Source organism: Hemiscyllium ocellatum, chromosome 35 (assembly GCF_020745735.1).
Source record: "Hemiscyllium ocellatum isolate sHemOce1 chromosome 35, sHemOce1.pat.X.cur, whole genome shotgun sequence".
Classification (NCBI taxonomy): domain Eukaryota; kingdom Metazoa; phylum Chordata; class Chondrichthyes; order Orectolobiformes; family Hemiscylliidae; genus Hemiscyllium; species Hemiscyllium ocellatum.
In genome coordinates this window covers 39,889,046-39,908,690 of record NC_083435.1, presented here as the reverse complement: position 1 = coordinate 39,908,690, position 19,645 = coordinate 39,889,046, and the positions used below count along the sequence as shown (strand labels likewise).

At 41.7% G+C, this 19,645-nt stretch overlaps 2 protein-coding genes across 4 annotated transcripts in view; one reads left to right on the top strand and one right to left on the bottom strand.

The window, feature by feature from the left end:
* Positions 1-2,674: 2,674 nt before the first annotated feature.
* On the bottom strand, positions 2,675-15,755 carry LOC132832863 (zinc finger protein 271-like). Of its 3 annotated transcripts, none has more exons than XM_060851054.1 (2): positions 13,444-15,755; positions 2,675-3,860 (listed from the first exon to the last, which is right to left on the bottom strand). In XM_060851054.1, the coding sequence occupies exon 1, from the start codon at positions 15,447-15,449 to the stop codon at positions 14,481-14,483; it is 969 nt and encodes a 322-aa protein (XP_060707037.1). In that variant the 5' UTR covers positions 15,450-15,755; the 3' UTR covers positions 2,675-3,860; positions 13,444-14,480. The 3 variants fall into 3 exon arrangements, with proteins under 3 accessions (XP_060707037.1, XP_060707039.1, XP_060707038.1); XM_060851056.1 differs by lacking the exon at positions 2,675-3,860 and adding an exon at positions 5,788-6,026; XM_060851055.1 differs by lacking the exon at positions 2,675-3,860 and adding an exon at positions 6,013-6,038.
* Positions 15,756-17,487: 1,732 nt separating this feature from the next.
* Positions 17,488-19,645, top strand: part of LOC132832744 (zinc finger protein 271-like) — a 53,546-nt gene continuing 51,388 nt past the window's right edge. Inside the window, exon 1 of the mRNA XM_060850865.1 lies at positions 17,488-17,548. The gene's annotated coding sequence lies outside the window, so the exon portion shown is untranslated. The remainder of the gene's footprint in view (positions 17,549-19,645) is intronic.

The window sequence follows — 19,645 nt, the reverse complement described above, 5'->3', positions numbered from 1 at the left end:
ACAGATGTGACTAGTTCAGTCTAGGTAACCTGGTTGGCATGAATGAATTGAGCTGAACGACCTGTTTTTGTGCTGTACAGTCCTATGACTCCCCACCTGACGTCTCTAATCCTGTTCACTGTGGACAAGGATCATGTCAGAAGCATGTTATGATTCACTTGCTGTTCTGAAAAATTCAACTGACTTTGTGGAAAGAATGCAATACAGTCTATTTAGCAGAGATAAGAAATTAGTTTCATTCCTTGTAATTGCTGGACAGAATGATTTAAGGGACTCTGTGCAGAAGGTTGCCTAACAACACAGCCTCTGAACTGAAGGTGGTTTTTCACTTGGTGCTTTAGTTGAAGGAACAAACCATCAAGAAGCAACAGGACACTACAGGCCAGTCAGTGTAACCTCGGTGGTGGGGAAGCTTTTGGAAGCAATTCTGGAGGATAGAATTAATCTGCATTTGGTGAGGCAAGAATTAATCAAGAGTATGGTTATGTTAAGGAGAGGTCATGTCAGACCAACTTGATTAAAGTTTTGAAGAGCTGACCAGGTATCTAGACAATGGCAATGCTTTTGATGTCAGCTATTTGAATTTCAGCAAGGCTTTTTAAAGGTTCCTGCATGGGAGATCGATAGAGAGACTACAAACGCAAGGAAATTTGGCAAATTAGATCCATTAGACTGAGTGGAAGGAAGCAGAGAGGTGTTCTTTTGACTGGATGTCTGTATAGAATGGTGTCCCACAGTGGTCAATATTGGGGCCCTTGTTATTTGTGATTTATATCAATGATTTAAACTTGAATGTAGATCATTAAGTAACTTCAGTAATATTGATCAGAGTTTTCAGGTGATACAAAAATTGATGGGATGGTAAATAGTGAGTTGAAAATGTGTTGCTGGTTAAAGCGCAGCAGGTCAGGCAGCATCCAAGGAATAGGAAATTCGACGTTTCGGGCATAAGCCCTTCATCAGGAATCCTGATGAAGGGCTTATGCCCGAAACGTCGAATTTCCTATTCCTTGGATGCTGCCTGACCTGCTGTGCTTTAACCAGCAACACATTTTCAACTGTGATCTCCAGCATCTGCAGACCTCATTTTGTACCCTGGTAAATAGTGAGAACAGCCTTAGACTACAAAAGGATACAGATGGGCTGATTAGTAACAATGTAATTCAATCCAGAAAAAAATGTGAAGTGGTACACTTGGGCAGGACAAACAAGGCAAGGGAATACATGATTGACCTTGGGAAGCACCGAGGATCAGAGGGACCCTGGTATGCATGGTCATCAGCCCCTTAAGGTATCAGGATAAGTGGATAACGTGGTTAAAAAGGCATATGATATACCTGCCTTTATGAGTTGAGACAGATAGTTTAAGAGCAGGGAGATTATGCTGTAACTATACAAAACATTGGTTCGGCCATAGCTAGTGCAGTTTTGGGAGTCCATATTATAGGAGGGTTGTGATAGCATTGGAGAGGATGCAGAGGAAACCTGCAAGAACATTGTCTGGGTTGGAGAGTTTCAGTTATGAAGGGAGATTGGACAGCCTGGGTTTGTGTTACAGAGTGCAGAGGAGGTTGAGAAGGGACATGCTTGAGATGTATAAAATTAAGACGGCATACATCCCTTGGTGGAGAGATCAATAGATTTAAGGTAAAGGGCAGGTGGGTTTGAGGGGGCGTGAGAGAAAAATGGTTTCACTCAGAGGATGGTAGCAGTCTGGAATTCACTTACTGTAAGAGAAACAAGGCTATGGGCTAAGTACTGGATAATGGAATTAAAACAGTTAGGTGACTGTTTTGGTCTGGCACAGACTCAATGGGCCAAAGGATCCTTTTTTGTGTTGTAGATATTTATGACTCCAAATTGGCAGCAAAAAGATCCCTCTCTGGAGGAACCAGTCACCCCAACAGTTGTTTAGGTTCTGTGGAATTCTCGGGTTGTGAGAGTGGAGAGAAATTGTTAAGTTATCAGAATGAAAAGAGAGGTTTAAGCCATCAGAATTGAAACCAAAATGCCAGCAGATTTATAAAGAAATTGTATACTATTCCAGCAGTTCAAGAATCAGACAATAGAATCAGACAATGAGAAAGAAGTGATATTTATCAGGAATTGAGTATCTGTAAAGGATAGTGTTGGGAAACAGGTTAAAACAGGTTAAAACATTGTACTGCTTATGCTAAGATCTTTATAGATTGTCAGAAAGCTGATTTGTTGCTTTTCTTCCTTTGTATGATAAACATTTTTTTTTCATTAGAAGTAAAGTTGCCATAGTCCCAGAGGATGATAGAGCTACTCTCTCATCAGAGAGAGGATTTGGTGGTTTAACCTGAGGGTTACTATGCCTCAGGCAAGGGGTGAGGTTATGAAGGTGGGATTTCATGGTAACCTCAGCCAGTACGATTGACCAAGCTGTTGGCATCACAAACCTATCATCCAACCAACTGAACTGACTGACCCCCTCCTATGTGTTCAGAGAAGAACCATGCTAACCATAAGAAAAATGAAACTTCTGATCTAACATGCCAGGCTTCATTTTGGAGTCCGATTTGTTGGTTTTACCATCAGCTGACATCATAACACAGTCATCTTTCAAAAGTTTCTTAAATATTTTATTCAGAAGAGGCTCATGAAAAGTGGTTCAAGATGTTAAATATTTGAAAACATAATTTGTTTAAATAATCTTTTGTTTGAACAGCTGAGTTTTACCCTCTTCAGCAGTAACTATTTCAAAGGTCTTTCCAATGGTAAGGCTGGACTTGTAAGTACCATTCTTGTTTTATTTTGAGAGGAAAGGAAGGACAGACAGAGACTGTTCAATTCACAGTGTCTGAAAGCAGATGCAACCAGGCAATCTTGAGTTGCTATGATGGCAGCTCTTGCTGGAGACTTCTCACGTTCTCTGAGCAGCCCATCTGCATCTGGATCCACATTGCGCTCCTCCAACTCTTCAATTTCTGGCTCAAAAGCATTCTCTGGGTGGATGGCAAAGTTGTGCAACACACACAACACTCACCAGTGAGAATCATAAAGTGCTTTCTGACCTCTCCAGGTAATGGAAATGTGACTTGAGGAACCAGATTATTCTGTCCACCACCTGACGTGTTGCTACATGTGTACGATTGTGTCATTCATACCCTTTGTTGCTCGTCCTCAGGTACAGTTTCATCAGCCTCGTCCTCAACAGATATCCCTCATGCCCCAGTAACTAGCTTGTAATTCCCAGTGACACACTCATGGTAAGGTACAACCTTGAGGTCACTAGGACAAAGGAATCATGTGCACTTCTCCAGTTATCCACATTTACATTTAGGATCTTCATATGGGTACCACATTCAATCATCATGTTCAGTGAATGGAAGCTCTTCCTGCTTATGAACAAAACAGGTTTCTCTTTTGGTGCCTTCAGTGGAATGTGTGTTCCATTGACAGACCCAATCACATCTGGGAAGCCAGTGATCTTAGAGAACATAAGGGCCCTTTGTTTCATCCTCATAAAGGACATATCAAAGTGAATGAAATCAGAAGTTCTATGGAAAATGGCCTCAGTGACCTGGTGAACACAGGCCCTCATACTGTTGTCGGGAATGTAACACAAGTCACCAATATCAGGCTGAGGTGACCCAGAGGCAAAGAAATTCAGTGCTGTCGTGACTTTCATCAGCTCTGATAAGGCAGTGCGGCATTTTGAGGCTGTCTTCAGCTCACCATCCAAATTTCAAAGAGATGTCCAATCATTTCCTTGCTTGTTCTGTGCCCTCAGCAGAAGGCTCATGGTTACAACACACAAAGCACGATTTCTGAGGTGCCAGGAGGTAAACATATCTTCTGTTCAGGGTTTGATTCCACAATGGATTCCGGAAAACCTGTTGAAGTAATAGCTCACATCAGCTTACAGGCAATTCGTGTATGTGGTTTATAACACATTGCATGTTTTAAAAATATTCTTAAATCAAAATGACATAATTCATTGCTCCTAATGTAATTAGCAAATTAAAGAGCTCCTTGTTACATGTATCACTTTTAGTTTTGAGAAATACTTCACTCATGAGATTCAAAAGGTGAATACTTCCTACTGCATCAGGATGCCCTTTTTAAAAGCAATAAACACCGGAATTATGTGAAAACGTCTGTACACTAAATGATATCTCCATCTTTTTCACACATTTTCCAGAGTTACACAATTGGAATACTTATTAAACATCAAAAAGCAGTTTTACAAGTTCTCCAATTCAGCTGCTGCTTTTTCTTGCTAGTGTTAAATTATTGATGAAAAAGACAAAGGAAATCTTTTGAATTAGCCTGGTATCATCCAGGATTTCAGTGAAAGTCTGCACTGCTGTTAAGATTTACATGGCTATCAACTAAGAAATAAAATATTAACTGGCAGTTTAAAAATCAGACTGGACATCTTCTGCATAGGTTCATGCATTAGAATTTCCACAGGGTCTTGATGCAGAGCTTTAGTCCAAACTGCTGAAAAGACGATCTTCATGTCTAAACATATGGGCCTGTCTCTCCAAGTTTATGGATGACACAAAATTAGTGGCATGTAAGCAACATATATAGAAACATCAAATTACAAAAGGCACATTGACATATAGGTATAGAGATTAGGCCAACATCAAAAAACAGAGACAGAAATTAGTCAAGAAGTCCAATGGAATGCTGTCCTTTATAAACAGAAAAATAATACAAAGGGACAGAATAAACAAAGAACTGTAGATGCTGGAGATCTGAAACAATCAAATACAAGGGGTTAGAAATCATGCTTCGGTGATACAAAGCCCTGGTTTGATTACGCCTGGAATACCAGAACAGTCATGGGAACCTCACCACAGGCAGGAGATATTGACCTTGGAGGGGGTGCAGTGTAAATTTACCAGAATGATCCCTGGACTGGAATGGTTACATTATGAGGAGAGATTAAACAAACTAGGATTATATTTCCCAAAGTTTAGAATGTTACGGGGGAATCTGATCTATGTTTTGAGATATTAAGGTGAAAAGATCAGATGAATGGAGATAATCTTGTTTTTACTAATTAGAGAGTCAATGATGATGGCATCATCTAAAAATTAAAGTCAAACCTTTCAGGACTGAAATGAGAAAACACTTTGACAGACAAAGGATGGAAGAAGATTGGAACTCACCTCTACAAACTACAATCGGTGCTAAATCTACTGCTAATATTGGCCCAGGTTTTCCAACCAGCGATGAAAACCCAATTTACGAAGAGCTTTCTGAATCAGGAAGGATAAATCCATGAATACAAAGAACCAACAACACGTGGATCAGAGGGGTTCCCACACCCTCTTTTATAGTAGGAAATATGCTGTATACAGTTGTTTAAACATGCTGCAGCCACTTTTGACTCAGCAGCTGCTGAGAAGCTGCTAAGGACTGTGTCGCTGGTGGGTGAGGGGTAGGGTGGGTTGGGGGAGGGTGGCAGATGGGTGAGGCGACAGGTGCGGGAGTAGGGCACTGGATGGGCGAGGTGTTAGGGTGCTCAGTGGTTGAGAGATCAGGTTACTGCTTCAGCGTGATGGTAAAGTACTGGGTTGGTAAGGCACTGGGATGTCAGAGAGGGCTTAGGTGTTTGCGTGTACTTTAGGTTGGGGGTGAGGGATGTCATGTCATGGGTGAAAGGCTGTGGATTATGGGACATGCTGGTCAGGGGTTGTTGGTTGGGGGGCTGTAAAGGTTGTATTAGGGAGGGGTTGTGTCAGTCACCGGGTTACCATGGGTACGGGTGTCAGTTTAGAGAATGCATCAGTCAGGAAGCAGGTCAGGGGTTAGGAATACTGCTGCAAATAACTCACCTCCTGACTCCCCGAAGCCAGTCCACCATGTATAAGGGACACGTCAAGAGTGTGATGGAATACTCCCCACTTGTTTATTTGAGAATAGCTCCAACAATACTCAAGAAGCCCATGAACCATCCACGATAAAGCTGTCCTCTTGACTGGCAGCACATCCACAAGCATTCACTTCCTCCACCACCGATGCTCAGTAGCAGCAGTGTTTACTATCTACAAGATGCACTGCAGAAAGTCAGCAAAGATCCTTAGATAGTACCTTGCAAATCAATGATCACTTCCATCTGGAAGGACAAGGGCAGAAGATACCTGGGAACCACTAGTTCCCTCCCTAGCCACTCAACATCCTTATTTGGAAATCTATCGCCATTCCTTCACTGTCACTAGAACAAAATCCTGGAAATCTCTCCCTGATGGACTGTAGAAGTTCAAGAAACCAACTTCCAACTGTTATGAAGGGGAGATTGACACCCCTCTTATAATTAAAACCGAAACATCCAAAGAGGAACACCTCACCTCATAATCTGATGAAGAAGTGTGACAGGGGTATAGCCTAAATCTCATCCCACAATCTGTTATAAAGGAGTGGTCAAATGAAATGAAATCCTTTTACTCACTCTACAATTAACGATTATCAGTTTATTTATCTAACTCCAACAGTGAACAAATTAACAGAATTCCTAACAAACTGAACAATTACTCGCTAACTACTACCTATTTCCTAACTGAACGAAATTCTAATGGTATGCTGTTTCATTAACACAGGCCCCACTTATATAAATCCAGGTAATAAGAATAATAAATTAAAACTCAGTCTCTCAAAATTCACACAGTTTGTATTCCAGGAATGCTCCTATTCCTCGCCACAGATTCTGCTGTCGGGGATGTTTTCTCTGTAATTCTTCTGTTCTGAAAATCGCTCTTTGTTGAATTCTGGTGTCAGGAATATTTGCTAAATGTGCCATGTTTTTTTGAGAATGTGGAGATTTCTTATCTCTTCAGATGGCAATTAGCTCTCCCCTCTCTGTCCAATTGCCCCTGTTTTTATACCATATGGACATATTAATTTCTTTACAACCTGATGGGTCCAACTTTGTCAACACCATCAGATCTAAATTTAATTGGTGCTGAGTTTCCAAATGCCTTTTGAAATTAATTGGCTGATCTGTTGTCTGGGTAAGAATGCTGCTTGGGCCTGCTAACTGAATGACGTTTTGATACAACATTTCAGTTCAAGCACCTGTAGCCGCTGACAGACATTCATTTTAAAATCTGTAAGCATTGAAAAAAAAACATTTTTAAAGGGACAGTGTAATGCTTTCCCCCATTTTACAATTTTAACACACCAACTTTGTGACACTACCACCTTCTCAAAGGAAGCTAGGGCAACAAATGCTAGCCAGCTAGCAATACCCAAGTCCCATGAGTGAATAGAATCATACAGTCCTACAGCACGGAGGTAGGCCATTCAGCCCAAACTGGTCCATGCTATCCAAAATGTCCATCTACGCTGACCCCATTTCTCTGCACTTGGCCCATATCCTTCTAAATCTTTTCTATCCATGTTTTTGTCCAAATGTCTTTTAAATGCTGTTAATGTTACCCACCTCAACCACTTCTGCTGGCAGCTCATTGCATATGCATACCAGCTTCTGTGTAAAAAAAGTTGCCCCTCAGGTTCCCTTTTATTCTTTCCCCTCTTACCTTAAACTGATGCTCTCTAAGTTTTGAGTCCAAACCCTGGGAAAAAAGACTGAGTTTATTCACCATATCCATGCCTCTCATGATCTCATCCACCTCCATAAGATTCCTCCTCAGTCTCTTACGGTCTCGAGAAAGAAGTCCTAGCTCGTTCCAATCTCTCCCTATAACTCAGACTACTGAGTCCTGGCAACATAGTTGTAAATTTCTTCTGCACTCTTTCCAGTTTAATAACATCCTTCCAAAAACAAGGTGACCAAAACTGAATACAATACTCCAAGTGCGGCCTCACCAACATCCTCTACAACTGCAACGTAGCTTCTCAACTTCTATACTCAGAGCTCTGACTGATGAAGGCTAGTATGCTAAAAGCCTTCTTCACTGCCCTTTCTACATTTGACTCCACTTTCAGAGAACCAGGCACCTGAACTCCAAGGTCCCTCTTCCACTACACTCTTTTAAGACCCTACCATTCACCATGAAACTCCTATCTTGATTTGACTTTCCAAAATGCAAGACCTCACACTTAACTATATTAAACTCCATTTGCCATTTCTTAGCCCACTTGCCCAGCTGATCAAGGTCCTACTGCAATTTCTGATAACTTTCCTCACTGTCCACATTACTGCCTATTTTAGTGTCACCAGCAAAGTTACTAATCATGCCTTGGACATTCTTATCCAGAACACTGATATAGACAACAAACAGTAATTGGTCCAGCACTAACCCCTGAGGCACACCACTAGTCACAGGCCTCCAGTCTGACACGCATCTTTCCACTGTTACCCTCTGCCTCCTACCATCAAGCCAATTGTGTATCCAATTTGCCAGCTCCCCTTGGATTCCATGCAGTCTAGCCTTCGATATGGAACCTTATCAAAGGCCTTACTGAAGTCCATAAAGACTACATCAACCATCCTGCCCCCATCAACCTTCCTGGTCACTTCATCAAAGAACTCCTAACAAGTTTGTGAGGCATGATAACTACAAAGCCATGTTACTACTTCTAATTGAATGTCTTTCCAAATGCATGTATATCTTATTCCTCAGAAGCTTCTCAAATAACTTACTCACTACAGATTTTAAGCTTACCGGTAATTTGTTCCCAGGTTTTTCTTTGCAGTCCTTCTTGAAAAAGGGCACAACACTGGCTATCCTCCTATCTTCCAGATCTCACCCGTGGATAACAATGATGCAGAAATATCAGCCAGGGTCCCCACAATTTCTTCTCTAGCCTCTTGCAAGGTTTTTGGATATATCTGGTCAGGATCAGGAGATTTATCCAGCTTCATATATTCTAATACATCCAACACCTCCCTACTGTGATATGGATTGTCCCAAGATATCACCACTAACCTCCCCAAGTTTCCAAGTCTTATGTTTTTCTCCATATTAAAACTGAAGAGAAATATTCATTTAGGACCTCGCTCATTTCCTGCAGTTCCACAAACACATGTCCACTTTGGTCCTTGAGGGTTGCAATTCTCTTTCTAGTAATTATTTTCCTTTTAATATACTTAAAGAATCTCTTTGGATTCACCCTAATCTTCTCAGCCAAGGCTATCTCATGCCCCCTTTTTGTCCTCCTGATTTCCTTCTTCAGTAAACTCCTGTATTCCCTATATACCTTCAGAAATTCCCTTGATCTCAGCTGCCTGTACTTGGCCATGCCTCCTTCTTCTTTCTGCTCAAAACCTCAATATCTCTGGTCAACCAGGGTTCTCTATTCCTGCCAATCTTGCCCTTCACCCTCAGAGGAACATATGGACCTTGAATTCTAGCTATCTCACTTTTAAAGGCCTCCCACTTGCCGTAGGTCCCTTTTCCAGCAAACAAATACTCTAATCAACCCCTGCAAGTTCCTCCTGCCTAATTCCATCAAAATTTGCCTTGCCCCAGTTTAGAACCTGAACCTATGGACCCGCTCCATTATTATTTTAAAATTAATACAACTGTGGTCACTGGTCCCAAAGTGCTCTCCCACTGTCACTTCAGTCAGCTGTCCTGCCCTATTTCCCAAGAGTAGGTTGAGTTTTGCCCCATCCCAAGTAGGACCAAATTGGGAGGCATTATTGCTAGTGAGGAAGGATATCAAAAATTACAGAGGGATCTTGATCAAATGGCAAACTGGGCTGAGGATTGGCATATGCAATTCAATCCAGAGTTCCGTACTGTATATCTCTGATTCGATGACCCTAAGTGTGAGGTGTTGCACTTTGGAAAGTCAAACCAAGGTGGGACTTATACAGTAAATGGTAAGGTACTGAGGAGTGTTGTAGAACAGAGGGACCTAGGAGTACAAGTACACAGTTCATTGAAAGAGGTGTCACAGTTGATGAAGAAGACATTTAGCCTGCTGACCTTCATCAATCAAGGCATTGAGTATGGGAGTTGGGACATTATGTTACAATTTTGTAAGTCATTGGTGAGGCCGCTCTTGGAGTATTGTGTACAGGTTTGGTTACCCTGTTATAGAAAAGACATAGTCAAACTGGAAAGAGTGCAAAGAAGATTTACGAGGATGTTGCCAGGACTAGTAGGCCTGAGTTATAGGGAGATGTTGGCCAGGATAGGAATTTAGCCCTTGGAACACAGGAGAATAAGGGGTGACCATATTGAGGTGTATAAAATCATGAGAGGAATTGATAGGATAAATACAGATCATCTTTTTCCCAGGGATGGGGAATTGAAAACTGGAGGGCATAGGTTTAAGATGAGAGGGGGAAGATTTAAGACGGACCTGAGGGATAACTTTTTCATGCAGAGTGTGGTGTTTATATGGAATGGGCTGCCAGAGAAAGTGGTTAAGGCAGGTAAAATAGCAACATTTCAAAAACATTTGGATAAGTACATGGATGGGAAGGGTTTAGAGAGATATGGACTAAATACGAGCAGTTGGAACTAGCTGAGTGGGCATCATGATCAGCATGGACCAGTTTGGGCTGAAGAGTTTATTTCCATGCTGTATTACTCTATGGCTGTATGATCCTGTTTATACTGCTTGAGGAAATTTTCCTGAGCGCTCTTAACAAATTCCACTCCATCTAAGACTTTAACACTCTGGCAGTCCCAATCTATATTAGGAAAATTAAAATCCGTTATAATTACAACCCTGTTGCTCCTGCAAGCCTCCCCAATCTCCCTGCATATTCATTCCTCTAATTCCCGTTAACTATTTGGGGGCCTATAATATAACCCTAATAACGTTACCATTCCCTTCTTATTTCATAGCTCCACCCACAAAACATCACTGGGTGATCCTTCAGTTATTTCATCTCTGACTATTGCTGTGGTACCCACCTGAATCAAAAATGCAACTCCCCCTCTCCTCTTTCCATTGCCTCTGTCCCACCTAAAGCACCTGCACCCAGGCACATTACGCTGCCACTCCTGACCCTCCCTTAGCCATGTTTCTGTATAATAAACAAAAAATTGGACGAGTTGACTAAGTGGGCAAATGCATGGCAGCTAAGTATAATATCGATAAAAATGAGGTTTTCTACACTGACAGAAAAAAATGGGAAGGCAGATTACCACCTGAATGGCAACAGATTAGAAAGGAGGAAGTGCAGTGAGGCCCAGGTTTTCTCCTACACACAGTTACTGAAAGTAAGCATGCAGGTGTAGCAGACTGTGAAGGCGGCAAATGTTGTATTGGCCTTTATACTGAGAGGATTAATGTACAGAAACAGGAATGTCTTGTTGCAATTGTACAGGGCCTTGGCAAGACCATATCTAGAGTATTGTGTGCTGTTCTGGTCTCCTTATTTAAGGAAGGATGCTCTAGCTGGAGAGGGAATGCAAAAACCATTTACCAGACTGATTCATGGGAAGCAGGACTAACATATGAAGAAAGACTGGATGAGTTAGAATTACATTCACTGGAAGTTGCAAGAATATGGGGAGATCTTGTAAAAACCTTTAAAATTCAAACAGTAAATGCAAGAAGGATGATCCCAATGACCAGGGAATCCAGAACCAGGGGTCACAGTTTAAGGATATGGGGTCAGCTATTTAGGCCCAAAATAAGGAAAAATGTCTTCATGTACAAAATGGTGAGCGTATAGAATTCTCTTCCACAGAACGGGCTTGAGGCAAAAACTTGCTTGTTTTCAAGAAGAAGTTAGATATAGTTATGGAGTCATAGAGATGTACAGCACAGAAACAAACCCTTTGGTCCAACTCATCCAATGCCAATCAGATATCCTAAGTTAATCTCGTCCCTTTTGCCAGCAATTGGCCCATATCCGTCTAAACCTTTCCCAAGTACCCTTCCAGATGCCTTTTAAATGTTGAAATTGTACCAGCTTCCACCGCCTCCTCTGGCAGTTTGTTCCATACATGCACCACCCTTTGCATGAAAATGTTGCCCCTTGGTCCCTTTTAAATCTTTTCCCGCTCACTTTAAGCCTATACCCTCTAGTTTTGGCCTGCCCTACTCTGGAAAAAGACTTTGGCTATTCACCCTTTCCATGTCCCTCATAATTTTATAAATCTCTGTAAGGTCACCCCCTAGCCTCCAATACTCCAGACAAAATAGCCCCATCCTGTTCAGCCTCTCCCTATAGCTCAAACTCTCTAACCGTGGCAACATCCTTGTAAATCTTTTCTGAACCCTTTCAAGTTTCACAACATCCTTCCTATATGAGGGAGACCAGAAGTTAATGCAGTATCCTAAAAGTGACCTCATAGTGTCCTGTACAGCTGCAACATGACATCCCAACTCCTAAACTAAATGCACTGACTGACCAATTATGGCAAGCCTGTCAAATGCCTTTGTTACTATCCCATGTGCCTCAAGGAGCTATGCTTCTGCACCCCTAGCTCTCTTTGTTTGGCAACATTCCCCAGGACCCTACCATTAACTGTATAAGTCCTATCCTGATTTGCCTTACTTAAAATGCAACACCTTACTTTTATCTAAATTAAACTCCATCTGCCACTCTTCTGCCCATTGGTCCATCAGATCAAGGTCGAATTGTATTCTGAGATAACTACACCACCAATTTTGGTGTCATGTGCAAACTTACTAACCATACCTGTATTTATCCAAATCGTTTATATAAATAACAAAAAGCAGTGGATCCAGCACTAATCCAAATATAAACCTAAGAAATAGCTTCTTCATGTTTAAAACATGATTGGAGCTGGTCCCTTATCCTGAGACTGTGTTCCTATGATTCTAGATTTCCTGATCAATGGAAGCAAACTCTCAGTGTCCATGATTCAAGCCTTTTTACAACCTTGTATGTTTCAATGAAATTGTCTCTAATTCTAAACCTCACTAAATATTATTATAATTTACTGAGCCACTCATCACAGTACATCCCTCTCATCCCAAGAGACTAAGTTAAACCTTCACTATAGTGCCTCCAGTACAATATTTCCTTTCTTAAGTGTGGAGATCAACAATGCACAGAGTCCTCCAGATATAATCTCAGCAAAGCCCTGTACAATGGCAGTAGCACTTTTCTTTGGCTGTTCTTCAATCCCTCGCTGTTCATTGTCTGAATTGCTTACTATATCCGCTTGCTAACTTTCTGCACACACTTTTCTTTGAACATCCACACTTTGATCTTTCTTACTTTTTGAAAATTATTCTCTTTCTCTACTCTAATGATCAAAGTGAACAGCTCACACTTCCCCACAATATACGTCATCGACAATCGTATTGCCCACTTACTTAATCTGTCCATCTTAGTAGCCTTTCTATGTCCTCTAAACAGCTTACCTTTCCATCTACCTTTCCATTAGCAACTTAAAGAATGAATAGGTCTACTCCAAGCGTCATCTGTGGACTGTTTGGGATGTCACAAATCATGAGCAGCTCTTTATCTTGTTTAGTTTAATGTTCATTACAAGCACTGCACTGGCTGATGTGATCCTTCATTTCGTTACTCATGTTTGGCCAGTAAAACACTGCTCTTACCTTCCTCAGACTGGACTCGATTCCTTAATAGTTTGTGTGGGATGTGCTTCAGCATCTCTTTTGGAATAATGAACCTGCTTCTTTTGCATAAGATACCACCTTGAGTGATTACTTGCTTGTCCAATACTCTCTCATATTAACAGAGTGCCCTTGATGAATTCAGTCCATTCCTTCATCATAATGTCCTTTTACATTTGAAAGGTTGTATCTTGGTGTGAAATTTGTTTGATCTCAGCAAGATGTCTGTCTGTGACATTCAATGTCTCTGCTGGGTTGATGATTTCCAGAGCACGTCATGCTGTTGCTTCTTGTTGAATCTGGAATATTTCAGATACTGTATCAGCACAAACTTCCTTCAGAGTGCAGCTCTTGACAGCAAGTCAGTGACATCCATCTGTTTCCATTGCTTGTACTTCACTTCCACGTGACAACTCAGCAAATTAAGTGATGTCCTTTGCAAATAATTTGGAATAAATAGAAATGTTTTTCGCAAGATGTCATTGGCTTGTGGTCAAAATTGACACCTAGTTTCTCTCTAAACAGGTACTGGTTGAAATACTAAAGACGATATTCCATCCATCTTTCTCAATCTGTACACAGTGTTATTCAATTTGTCTGGATACAAACATTCACTGCATGCGGGTCACTCCAAGTCCTGTTTCATTGATATCACACTGCCGTGTGACTCCATTATTGACATTATAATCCCTCAGCACTGGTGATGTCATCATTAGTTGTTTGATGGGAGTGAAAGCTGCTTCTTGTTCTGTGTCCCAGTCCCACTAAACGTCCTGCGCAGTGAGACTGTATTGAGAACCAACTCTGATGGCAGTTGATAAGAACTTGCCTAGGTCTACTTGTGTTTGCTGAACTTCCAGGAGGACCATCAATTGTGTGAAGACTTTAGAAGATTAGCATAGTGAGTGAGTCTTTTCACAAAAATCGCACCTGAAGAGTTTCCCCATTGTGAACCTGTGAGGTTTCAGGAGGATCAAAGGTATTATGAAGGTTTTTTAAAACATCTCCCATTTAAAAGGCTATTCCTGTGTGTGAATTCTCCAATGGAGCAAGAGATGCGATGACCTTGAGAATGATTTCTCACACACCTCACACTTGAAAGGTTTTTCTCCTGTGTGGAGCCTCTGATGAACCAGAAGGTTGGAAGACCTTGAGAATAATTTGTCACACACCTCACACTTGAATGGTTTCTCCCCAGTATGAACACGATGGTGTATGCGGAGAAGTGACGATGTTGAGAATGATTTATCACATAACTTGCACAGGAATGGTTTCTCACCTGTGTGAATACGCTGATGCACACGGAGATTCGATGAATACAAGAATGATGTCTCACACACGTCACACAAGAACGGTTTCTCTCCTGTGTGGATACGTTGGTGTCTCCGGAGACTCGATGAATCTGAGAATGATTTGTCACAGATCTCGCATGTGAATGGCTTCTCCCCAGTGTGAGTGCGTTGGTGTCCATGGAGGTGCGATGATGATGAGAAAGATTTGTCACACACCTCACAAGCGAATGGTCTCTCCCCTGTGTGAACCCGTTGGTGTCTGCGGAGACTCGATGAGTCTGAGAATGACTTGTCACACACCTCACATGAGAATGGCTTCTCCCCGGTATGAGTGCGTTGGTGTACACGAAGATTTGATAAGATTGAGAATGATTTTTCACACACATCACATGTGAATGGTTTCTGCCCTGTATGAATTCTCTGGTGCCTCAGAAGATGGGAGGAGTGAGTGAAAGCCTTCTCACAAACCTCACACCTGAAGGGTTTGTCCCCAGTGTGAATCATCTGATGTGTCAGGAGCCTTGTGGAGGTCATGAAAGATTTATCACAAACCTCACACTTGAATGGTTTCTCTTCCATGTAGCTGTTTGTGTTAATAGTTTGTCTAACAAAATACACCTTATCTGCTAAACTTCTGGAGCCCGCCTCACACACCTCACACTTGAGCAGCCTCTCACCAATAGGAATGAGGCTCATAAGGCTCAATGAATGATTAAAGTTCTCACCACATTTGGAGCCCACTCACACTTCTTCCCAGCCTCATCCTGACCGATCACCTAAACTTTCAGAAAGGTTGGTTACGTTGGAAGGTTCCACACCACTGACCAGTTTCAGATCTGATAACATATCAGAGCTTCCAAGACCCTACGAATTTCCAGATGATGGTTTTACTGGCCAACCTTCTCTGTGTTGAGCAATGCTTTGAAGGGACTGGATGTCCTCCCACAGTTCCTTGGGTGATGGTCAGGATCTATCTGCAGTGTCTGGTGTAGTACAGTGCAATCCTTCTGTAAACAGGAAAAAGAAATTTGATTTGTGTCAGCAACATGGAGTCCCATGGATTCAGGTCAAACGAGTTCAATGAAAACTACCACACCCCTCCCAAATGATGAGCAGTTCCTCATGTTCATTATCATAAGGGCTAAGGACAGATTCCAAAACTGGGTGTTCATGAGGTGTAGTGAGCCATCAGCAGCAGCAAGATTGTATTCCACCATAATCTCACAGCCTGACACAGCCCAGTGAAGAGGCAGGTTAGGAGCAACACTGGGGATACTTTAGAGTCCAGGTTTGAACCTAGTGAATGTATTACAGAGGGTTACATATATAGACATAATCCAGGTTAAACACCAAGAGTAACAGGTAATAAACAGAATATCCTAGAAATGGGGGTTTCCTCTCTGTGAGCTGCCAAGCAGAATGTGGGAGAGAATACACCCTGTAGTTGAATATACATCTCTGGTTGAAGAGATAGACCCTGTGACAATTTAAAGACTACAGAATATTCATCTTGGTGTAGCCAGGGAAGGAATCACTGGAGGGAGCCTTAGTGTTAACATTTAGTTCAGATGTCTCTGGAAACTCAGACAAATGGATTTTGACAAATACGATTTAAAGAAACAAAAAAGGGTGTTTTTTTTAAAGCTATGGGTGACCAGATGCACTCTGTGAAGACTGTGATTCTACAGTTAGCAACACCTGAAGTATCGCTTTAGTATCTTAAAACTTAATGCATGAGTTCCTGTTTAGGGATTCTGAAGGAAAGTCACTGAACTTGAAACATTGGCTCAGTTTCTCTCTTCAGAGATCCTGCCAGGACTTACAAAGTTACTCCAGCAATTTCTGTCATTGTTTAGTTAATGTTGCTTTTCCTTGATTTACTAACTAAAAGTCTGAAATCGTCATGCAATACATTTAAAATAGTGACTGGGAATAGGAACCTCTTGAAAAGTTATAAGTCTCTGCATGGCTGTTAACAATCCCTCAATCAACTCCAATAAAAATACATCATATCGCTGCTTGTGCAAGAACCATTGGCACACACTGGCTGTCACATTTCCTACATTATAACACTGCTTTGAGGCATAGTGTCATGAAGCCTCTATATAAATTCAAAGCTTCCCTTTTTTTTGAGGTGATTATAGAGATAGGGTGACAGGAGGCTTTGGGGGGGGGGGAGTTGAAAATACAGGAAACATCCAATCGCAATAGAGAGAACTAACCATTCACTGTCCACAGGACAATACTCAGCTCCCAACGCACACAGAATTCAACAACAAAAAAATCAGTAAGAATCCTTAGACACGCCGCATCTACGAGGTATTTCCACCTCACCTCTTCATATTCAGGAATGAACCATTCACAAACAGCTTGGAAATCAGAGGGAAATGCTTCCACTAAACACACTCAATATCCAACACAGCTCCAGTCAAACAGTTCAGCTCAAAGCACCGAGTAAACAGCTCTCTCAGCTGGATCTTCTCACACAACATAAGGGACATTTCTACCCCTGACTGCCCACAGAATAGTCAGACTGCCTGAAGATTGGTGCGGATATTATGGGATACAATTTTGTATAAAAGCTGCTCCTTCACTCACCATCTCCTCACTTGGTTTTCAGTCCCTATAGGAAGTGAACCAGCTCTAGAAGAGGAAGAGGAGACAATGGGCAGAGTGGGTGGGCTCTCTGATTGACGTCTCTCACAGTCAATCCAAATATTTCTGGAGCAATATGAGTTTCCTGAAACTTGGGGAACTGACCGGTGCTATGGAGGTGACTTTGAGCAGCAGATCAGGTGGGGATTTAAATTTGTCATTGTCCTATTGAATAAAACCTCACTTATTGCTGCTGTTGTCTCAGTTCCCCTGGTAAATGTTTGACAGAAATTTCTAGTGTGGGAATGGCATTGTTCATTCTCGGATACTTTCAAACTGACAATATCAATGTGGGATGGGCATCCTCGGATGTGTTTGACAGCAGATCAGAAGAGGAAGACCTACAGTATCCAAGACAGTGATGACAAGCAATGGTGGGATCACCACATGCCCAGGAAGGAGGGAGGGGTATATGCAAAAGGTTATGAGAGGGAGTCTGCACTGAAAGTAACACAGCGTCACAGGAAGCGTCACTTGGGCTTTGGGGGTGATTTCATGAATGCTTCTCTTCTCAGACAGTAGTATTGTAAATTGAGGATTTACTTTGTAGCTGGGGAGTGATTGACTCAAAAATTGACGCTAGCGTGACCATCTCTGAGGAACACTCTAACTTTGAGATCCAAATAGGCAGTGATGCTGTGAATACAGTGGGTGGTAATGGAAAGGGGGAGGATTGTGTGGATAAAAGTCGGAGACCTGTGCAGGGGACACCAGAGGTAAAGGTTGTGTGACAGTTGGAGGAACCTCCTTGCATTGCACCTAGTTTTTTGATGAAGGGTCAGCTCAAGCTGAAATGTTAACTCTGTTTCTCTCCACAGATGCTGCTCTGCAGCCGGTCAGCCCAGGCTTTCTGGTTTCAGGGGTAGGGATATGACCACTTTGCCCCATGAGGAGCTTTAAAGTTGAACACAAATTCCACCAACTACAACAGTGAGATTCAAGCCCAGTTCTGCAGGCATTCCTAAGTTACTAGTCCAGCAATGTTACCACTAGACCATTGTCTCCCCACCTTATTCTAGTTTCAAAAACACAGAAACAGACCATTTGACCCAACTGCTTCCTCCCTGTGTTTATGCTGCACATGAGCTTTCACTCTCCCTATTTTGTCTAACCCCGTCAGCAAATTATTTTATTCCTTTCTCCCTCATGGACTTATCAAGCTTCCTAATTGAAACTATTTTGTCAACCATTCCCTGTGGGAGCAAGTTCCACATTCTTATCATTGTTTGTTGGAGAGTTTCTCCTGAATTCTTCATTGGATTTATTAGTGACCATCTTATATTGATAGCCCTTAGTTTTAAGCTCTCCACACATAAAGACGGGGAATTTCCCTTCCATTTACCCTAGAGTTCTTAATGTGAAAGATTGGGAAAATTACTATTATGTCAGCCCTCAGCCTTTTCCTAGGGAATAATGTGCTGCTCTGTTAAGTCTCTTTGAAAGTTACAATGTCTCAATTCTTAATCTCATCCTTGTCAATGGTTTTCACATCTTATTAAGTTCCTTGATGTCCTTTTTCAGTATGGAGATCATACTCCAGTGCTCTGAGTATGTTCTGAATAAGATCCCAGACAAGTTTAAAGGAATGTCTCTGCTTTTCAATATTCTTCCTTGATATTTAGACACAGTGTTTTTAAAACAAAAGTGGTTTTGTTTCCCTGTTGACATATTTGTGAAATTAACAAGGCTTAATTTACTGTCTTGTATTATACAGATACTTGGTGATGAAAAGTCTTAATTAGTCTGCATTAGGAGGTTGTTGAGAAAATCTTGTTTGGCATCTCTTTAGAATATAGAACACTGAATAATAGAGCACAGTATAGGCCCTTTTGGACAACAGTGTTGTGCTGAGCATTTATCTTAATCCCAACCTAGCCTACACACCCCTCAATTTACTGCCGTCCATGTGCTTGTCAAGCAGTCACTTAAATGCCCATAATGTCTCTAATTCTACGACCACCATTGGCAGTGCATTCCGCGCACCCAATACTCTCTGGATAAAGAACCTAGTTCTGACACCTCCCCTATACCTTCCTCCAATCACTTTAAAATTATGACCCCTCGTGACAGCCATTTCTGCCCTGGGGAAAAGTCTCTGGCTATCTACTTTATATATGCCTCTCATTACCTTGTACACCTCTATCAAGTCACCTCACTTCCTTCTTCTCTCCAGTGTGAAAAGCCTGTGCTCACTCAACTTCTCTTCATAAGACAAGCCTTCCAATCTAGGGAGGAGC